Raw genomic sequence first — 7,569 nt, 5'->3', positions numbered from 1 at the left:
GAAATGTACTCCATTAGTTCCTCATGAAGTTCCAGGTAAAAGAGGAAAAAATAAACAAATTCATGGTTCACAAGGTTTCCCCAACCTCCACAAGCTTTATGTAAAATTTATATTGAAATAATGGCCCTCTTCTATTGTGCATTCACACATTAAATAAAACCTCTAGACCAATTTAGACACAAGAGATTTCAGTAAGGTAAAATAGGAAAGATTAGGTATAAGTAGGAGCTCTAGTGGCACAGTACCTAAGGCATTTATTTGACTACTAACCAGAAGGCTGGTGGTTCAAACCCACCAGCCACTCCTCAGAAGGAAGATGGGGCAGTCTACTTCTGTAGTGATACCTCCTTGGAAACCCAAGGACAGGTCACTATGAGTCGGATCCAACTTGATGGCAGTGAGTTTGAGGGGTTTTTTTAAGAGTGTAGGTACTGCCCTAAACACTGTCATGGGGAGAACGGATCCCCTGCATGGAAACTACATAATGACTCACTCACTCACTGTTGTCAAGTCAGATCTGACTCCTAATGACCCCTCCTTGGGTTTCTGAGGCAGTGTCACTATGGAAGTAGATTGCCCAACATTTCTTCCGAGAAGTGCCTGGTAGGTTTGAATCGCCAGCCTTCTGGTTAACAGTCAAGTGCCTTAGTCACTCCATAATGACAAGAAATGACAAATCCCAGGGAATAAAACTTGTATGTCAATCAAACAGGTCTCAAGGAAAAGACTGATTTTTTTTTTTTTTTGGTATTCGTGCTTCCAAAAAAATTTTCAGAGTCCAAAGGCAATGGCTGTTGATGCAGTTGCTGGGTGGGGACTAGGTGGGGTGCTGAGCTGCTTGGGGAGCACATGGTGACCTAGTGCCTAAGGGTTTTGACTGCTAATCAGAAGTAGATTACCAGGCCTTCCTTCCATGGTACCCGTTAGTTAGTAGGTGAGGACTTCACCACCTGCATCACCCAGGCAATGGCCTGTCTTAGGCACAATGCTGTGCATATGTGCATCAGAACAATGAGCAGCGGTCATTCCAAACAAAGGTAACTACATTCTGTTACATGTCACGGGTACTAAACAAGGTACACAAAAAATGACATCCAGTTATATATCACGTAAGCCTACTCTCAGGCCAAGGACAGTATTGTCCACTGTGCTGTACAACTAAATAAGAAAAATAAATCTCCCAACTTAAGAATCCCAAGTGGCTGTACACCCCAAGATGATGAAGGGCTTCCATGAGGTCAAGTTTACTGCATCAGGACCAAGCTGGTACCAGGAAGTATGCAAAACTGTTGCCCTACAACATTCCTAGTGTCTCCTTGTAACTGTCTAATAGAACATTGGCTTATGACTCAGAGGCATTAGGTGTTAGCTCTCCTGACCTCCGTTGCTGCCTAGAAAGGGATCCCACCAGATCGCCACAAACTCAGCTTAGTTACCTCCCCCTGTTGCTGACTGGGCAGTGTTTCCTTCTGTTATAGACAGGATTACTACGAGTTGGAGCTGACTTGATGGCACCTTACAACACTGCTGATCAGCCTCACTGCTCCACCACTCAGAAAACAGAAGGCATAAGGTGAATACAAACGTAAGAAAGGAGTTCACAACTGGTCTTGCAGCCTTTCCATGGAGTCGCTAAACTCCTGGGAGTCCCCCAGTCCCATGTCTCGGCAAACCCACTTCATGTTGTCATCACTGTCAAACAGGATGGAATTGGTGTACGGGCCACCATCCTCCGGGAGAATGGTAGTGTAGGAAGTAAACTTGACTCTCTTCCTCTTTGGGCCCGAAGAACTGATAGCTTCGTTTTTCAGCTCTTTCTCATAGACATAGTCTGAAGGTCTGAGGAGTTGGCTGTGGAAAGTCTTCTGGGAGCTGCCATTCAGAAGGAAGTTCCTCTCCTCGAACTGCAGCCCCCTGTCTATCATGGTCGTGCACTCCTCCGACGGGAGTGTGATGTCAACGGGGTTCTCCAAAAGTTCCACTTCATTCCCAAGCCAGACCCAGTCGTGGGAATGGGGGATGTTGCCTTGCTCGCTCACAGCAAACCTTTTGTGCCTGTATTTCCAAGCAAATGCCACACAGTTGATTAAGAAGACCAAAATGGCCAGACAGAAGACACAGAGCAGGGCGTACATGGCGATCTCCAGGTCGGTTAGCCCTCTGGAGGTCACTGTGAGGTCACTGGGATTGTTGGGTTCTGGGAACTTCCCTCGAGTGGGGAAGCTGGTGAAGGCGTCTGGACCACCGCTCTTGAGTAATTTCTTATCCTTTCCTCCCCTGGGAGACTGCGGGGTTGTGCTTTTGTTGGTGCCCTCCTCTTGGCCAACAGACACGCCATGCTGGAACCACTCCTGAACTGCCCTCTCCTGGTTTCCTTCCCGCTCTATGGAATTGCTGAGGTGGTCTTTAAATTCCCGATTTATGCCCTCAATGTCATTGGTGCCTCCGTGGTGCTCATCAATATTTGCTTCAAATTTGACTTTAACGTTTCCTTTCCCCACGGCGAGAATACTCTTTCTCTTGGTCTTCTGACAAGGTTCACTTATCATCATTTCTAATTTAATCAAGGGTCCTTGCCCTTCACCCTCTGCAACTACAACTGGCCACTTGGACTGAAGGTTTGGTTGGACAGACACCACCATTTCATCCAAAGATGAGACAGTAACTGAAAAATCCTTGGGATCATAAATGTCAAAAGGTGTCAATGAACCATCACTGAATAAAATCCAAGAACTGACTATGGCTTCCTAAGAAAAATGAAACCAGAACATTGTAAGTTTCTTTCAAATTTGGAAACATACACAAACATGGTTTTCTATAAAATATGCTTTCAATATACAGATTGAGAAAATAAAACTCCTGGGTTATAAAATTGTGACATGTTCTTGGCATCCATTTAACTGGCATTAATAATGAGCTTTCCAAGGAGCTCTGATAGTGCTGTGGGTAAAGCATTGGACTACTAACAACAAAAAAAAAATGACTGGTGGTTCAAACCCACCAGTGGTCTGCAGGAGAACGACGAGGCAGTCTTCTGTAGATTTATAGCCTGGAAAACCCTACAGGGCAGTTCTCCTCTGTCCTATAAGGTTACTATGAGTTGGAATCGACTCCCTGACAGTGGGTTGGGTTTGGTTGATATAATCCCATCAGTGGGAGGAACAAACAATAGTCTTTAATGAATGCACTCATGTGTATATTAATTTATTGAGTATCACATAACAGAATTTGACTTTGACTTTTCAAAAATAAAAAAAACTGAAAACCCATATGATGCGTGTGAATCAATTTCAGGTGCAACTAATCAGGCTAGTACTCAAGATGACATCTCTGCGAGCACTCTGTTAGCAAGACATGCTTGGCTTAAACACGTGGGAAATGAGCCAGACAGGAGAGGCATGCTTGAAGTGTCCTTTGTACAACCGACAATGAGCTGCTGCAAGTTTTAAGAGCTTGAGGGCCGCAGATAATTAATGTAAGCCCATAGAAGCCAGTGTTTATCAGGCACACTTGCTCAAGTAGCTGAAATAGAATTTCCAAGGTTCACAGATCACTTGTGGTGGAAGAAGTGCATAGCCACGTGCCCCGTTGGCCACGTCTAAGCATAGACTCTCGCTAGCACAGATGAAGGAACTGGAAGCAAAAAGCATTTGGACACATGGCTGGTCCGTAAAAGCATCCGAGAGGAAAGTGTATCCCAGCCATTGAGCGTGTGTCTGACAAGGCAGACTGGATAAGCAGGGAAAGGCTTCACGAAGCCACTGCTCTCAGACACCAGTGCTCTGCCCATCTCCTTTGCTGGTTATGACACGGGGAGAGAAGCTGTCACCAGGGACCAGGGACCCACCACTGCCACCTTAACTCTGTACCAGCAAGTCCTACCCTGGGCCCACTGCCGTACAGCCCCCCCGCACAGCTCTGCTCTGCTCTGAGCCTGCCGAAACGGACTAAGACCCCGCCCCTAAACGGACTAAGACCCCGCCCCTAAACGGACTAAGACCCCGCCCCTAAACGGACTAAGACCCCGCCCCTAAACGGACTGACTAAGACCCCGCCCCTAAAGCCTGCCTTTCCGGAGTCCCATGACTTTATTTCTTTCTTCATTTGATGAGGTGCCCATGGTTCCCCTGGGACGGGCTCCCTCATGGCGAGAGTCAATAAGCCTGGTTCTGTCAGCAGTAGGTGTGCACCTGCGTGTGTACCCGGTGATCTCAGGACAAGTGGCCAACGGGGGTTAGAAAAGCCCGCTGGGCGTTAGGCAGCCTCCTCCAGCTGCAAAACCCCAGGGATTCGGCAGAGATCTCACTACATCTCTGTCCTCTGAGTCACAGAATCTGTTACTTTCTTCAGAGAGCTCAATGTAATTTGGTGACAAATCCCCCAAATTAAAGACACAATCTCCCTGCTGGTGTCAGGCTCCTCAGGCACGGACATGCCCCCCGTGAGTGTCTGTGTTCAGCCAACGGCAGAACCGCGGTAAGCACGCACAAAGCCTGCTGCTCGGCCACCTCTCTGCTTGGCCTTCCCTCTGAACGGTCAGCTGTTACCCAGCAGTCATGCAAAGGCCCTGTGGGCTCGCTGTGTTCGCGGGGAAGACACAGAAGAGAAGGAGGCGCAAGGGCCTTGAGAAGCAGTTTTACCTTGTGAGATGTCAGCTTGCAGCCGGGGCCTTACACCTGGAGAAAACACAGCAGCGTGGGAAGCGGGTCTGGGCAAAAGGCTAAAGTGTGGCACTCAGAGAGGTATTTCAGTACTCGATAAAGACAATAACCTATTACATCATCTCTGCAAAACCACTCTATTGAAATTATTTTCAATCACAGGTTAGGAGAGAGAGAGGAGGAAAGTGTGTGTGTGTGTATGCATATGTGTGTGTTGGTGTGGTGTGTGCATGTGTGTGGGGTGTGTGTGCATGTGTGTGGTGTGTACATATATGTGGGGTGTGTGTATGTGTGTGGCGCATGCATGTGTGTGTGGTGTGTGTGTGCATGTGTGTGGTGGTGTGGTGTGTATGTGTGCGGTGCATGCATGTGTGTGATGTGTGCATGTGCATGTGTGTGGTGTGTGCGTATATGTGGGGGTGTGCATGTGTGGGGTGCGTGCAAGTGTGGTGTGTGTGTGTGCGTGTGTGAAAATGAACGGATTTTTCAACTCGCCAAGCCTTTTGCCTGCTCCAAGGCCCAGAGACTCGATGACTGGACGTCAGGGTGAGCCGATCAGCAGTCCCCAGGCAGCTGGCGCCCGTCTGCTGCGCGCGTGTGAGGCAGGCTCCTCCACCGTGTACTTCCCTGGCTGGTCAGTTCTTTGCTGTGAGATCAGGGCAGTGGGACGGCTTTCATTTGTGTTAACTTACCTTTCGCTGATACAAAGGGCAGCTATTTTCTCTCTAGTGTCTCCAGTGTGCTGAAGGGTTTCCGTGCTCCCCTAATGAGAAATTGATTTCTGAGCTCCAGGCATGAAGATGCATGGGCCTGCTACCACTCCTCATTACTCTTTCTCTCACACCGACACGTAGCACCCCGTCCTGCAGACTCACCTCTGCACACTGAGTGGGGCTCGAGGGCAAGTGCCAGGCGGTGGGCTGACCACACCTGTGGTCACTCCTGGCTCCCGACCAGCCAGGGCCCTGCCATCCTGTCACTTTGCAGTTGTCAGCTCCCCCACCTTCGTGATGTTGGTCACGAGCTCTACGGTGTCAAACTGCCAGCTGGGCCCAGCATGGACCTGGTGACTCTGCCACAAACTGGTCAGGACCCGGACCGTGGCATGCTGGTGTCGGAGGGAGAACCCTCTGCCTCTCTTCTCTTCGTCTTCCTCCTCATCGCTCTCCCAGGTGGGCCCGGTAAGAAGAATGAACATAATAATCATTAAGATGGCCTAAAGCACCTCCACTGTCCGGATCCCTGTGACTGTGCAGAATCACGTGACATGCCTGGGCTCCTCTCCCAGCCAGCTGTGCCCACCCCCAGTGCACTGGCCCATCTGTTCATACAACAGGCTCTTGGGTGGTGTGTGCTGTTTGCTAGAGCAGGGACCACGTCCCCAGAACCCAGACTCACGGTGACCGCATGCACAACATAATGGAACATTGCCTGGTCCTGCATTATTGTCCCAACTGCTGCCATGTTTGAGTCTGCCCTGGGTCATTGTGCCAACCCATCCCACCAGGCCAGGGTCTCCCACGCCCTCAGTGGCCCTCCACTTCACCACACACGATGTCCTCCTGCAGGGACTGGTCTGTTCGTGACATGTCCATCTCAGTGGGGGTCTCCCACACACTTGCTCACCCTGTCACCACACACGATGTCCTCCTGCAGCGACTGCCCCCTCTCAGTGGGGTCTCCCACGCCCTCACCGACCCTCCACTCCACATCACACAGAGCACCCTCCTCAGACACTGGTCCCTCCTGGTGATGTGTCTGGAGCCAGCCGGGCAACGTTCTGACGGGCTCCACAAGGTTCTCACCGGCCGCTTGTTGGAAGCAGGTCACCCGGCTTTCTTCCTAGTCTCTCTCGGCCTGGGAGCTAAGACCCTGAAACCACCGTGGGGGACCCTGCTGGTGTTCGAAATGCCAGGAGCATCGCTTTCAGCGTCCCAGAAACACCCAGCCCCACACTACGTCACACCGGGAATGGAGTAGAGTATTCCTGCTGCCACCCAAGTTCTCACCATGCAGCTGCTCTCGGCGGTCCCTGGACTCACCCCTCACACCCGCAGTCTCGGTAACGGCCCACTCCCTGAGCAGTACTCTGTTTCCTTCTACCTTTTGAAATCTGCACAGCTGCCAAGCAGGGGACACTCACAGCAGCCATCAGCAGACAGCCCTGTCTTCTCAATAATGCCATCCTCTTAAGTGGCTGTTAGTCACCATGTGACACACTCTCCTCTCTAGTTCACTTTCTGTTTACGCAGCAGGACAGGTGCTACTTCCCTTCATTTCAGCTTTGCTTCCGTCTGAAGCCAGAGCCTGTGCCCCAGGCAGTTATTGTCTCTCATTAGGCCCTCCCGCCAGGAAATTCACTGCCTCAAATGCTTGATTCCTTGAGCTGATAACTACTTCTAAAGCCAAAATAAAACAATAACAAAAAAGTCACTTATTTATGGCGGTGTCTGGGAAAGTTTTCTTTTTTCTTTTTCGCAGGGTGTTTACACTGGGCGCCTCTTTATAGACCGCAACACCAGTAATAGGAGAGCTGCTGTAAAGCGGTGTCTGTTGCCATAAACTGTGTTTTGACGTTGTGAGAAACCAGGATGCTGGACACTGGCTCTGACGAGGCCGACCCTGGTGTAGTATTTGGAGGAAGCAGGTATGTGGGGGCCACGTCTCCAAGGAGCAGCCAGCAGAACAAGCTTTGGCTCCTGTGACCTGCCTGTGCCCCCCCCCCCCCCCCCACAGCCTCCTCGCCCCAGTGCCCATAGCCCAATACCCCCCCGCACCCCGAGCTAAGTCCCTGCGCACAGGCAGCCCCTCCCTCTCCCCAGCCTCAGGACGCCCCGAAAGTAAAACAAACAGTTGCCATCGAGCGGACTCTGCTCGGGGCATCCTTCCATGCGCCAGAGCACAGCTG

General features: G+C 50.6%; 1 protein-coding gene across 1 annotated transcript; it reads right to left on the bottom strand.

Moving 5' to 3' along the window:
- Window positions 1-1,598: 1,598 nt before the first annotated feature.
- On the bottom strand, window positions 1,599-5,859 carry LOC103208521 (transmembrane protein 132B-like). Its single transcript, XM_007954226.1, has 2 exons — window positions 5,665-5,859; window positions 1,599-2,747 (listed from the first exon to the last, which is right to left on the bottom strand). The coding sequence occupies exons 1-2, from the start codon at window positions 5,857-5,859 to the stop codon at window positions 1,599-1,601; spliced, it is 1,344 nt and encodes a 447-aa protein (XP_007952417.1).
- Between the last annotated feature and the right edge of the window lie 1,710 nt (window positions 5,860-7,569).

Source organism: Orycteropus afer, unplaced genomic scaffold (assembly GCF_000298275.1).
Source record: "Orycteropus afer afer isolate SDZICR_OR568_19922 unplaced genomic scaffold, OryAfe1.0 scaffold00448, whole genome shotgun sequence".
NCBI lineage: Eukaryota > Metazoa > Chordata > Mammalia > Tubulidentata > Orycteropodidae > Orycteropus > Orycteropus afer.
Note: the sequence above shows the minus strand (reverse complement) of the source record. Positions and strands in the feature narration are given on the sequence as shown.

Excerpts from the sequence above, each read along its gene's own strand:
- LOC103208521 (XM_007954226.1), bottom strand. The coding sequence starts at position 5,859 with ATGTTCATTCTTCTTACCGGGCCCACCTGGGAGAGCGATGAGGAGGAA. Across the intron at positions 2,748-5,664 it reads TCGTGACCAACATCACGAAG|GAAGCCATAGTCAGTTCTTG; the intron begins GTGGGGGAGCTG and ends CATTTTTCTTAG.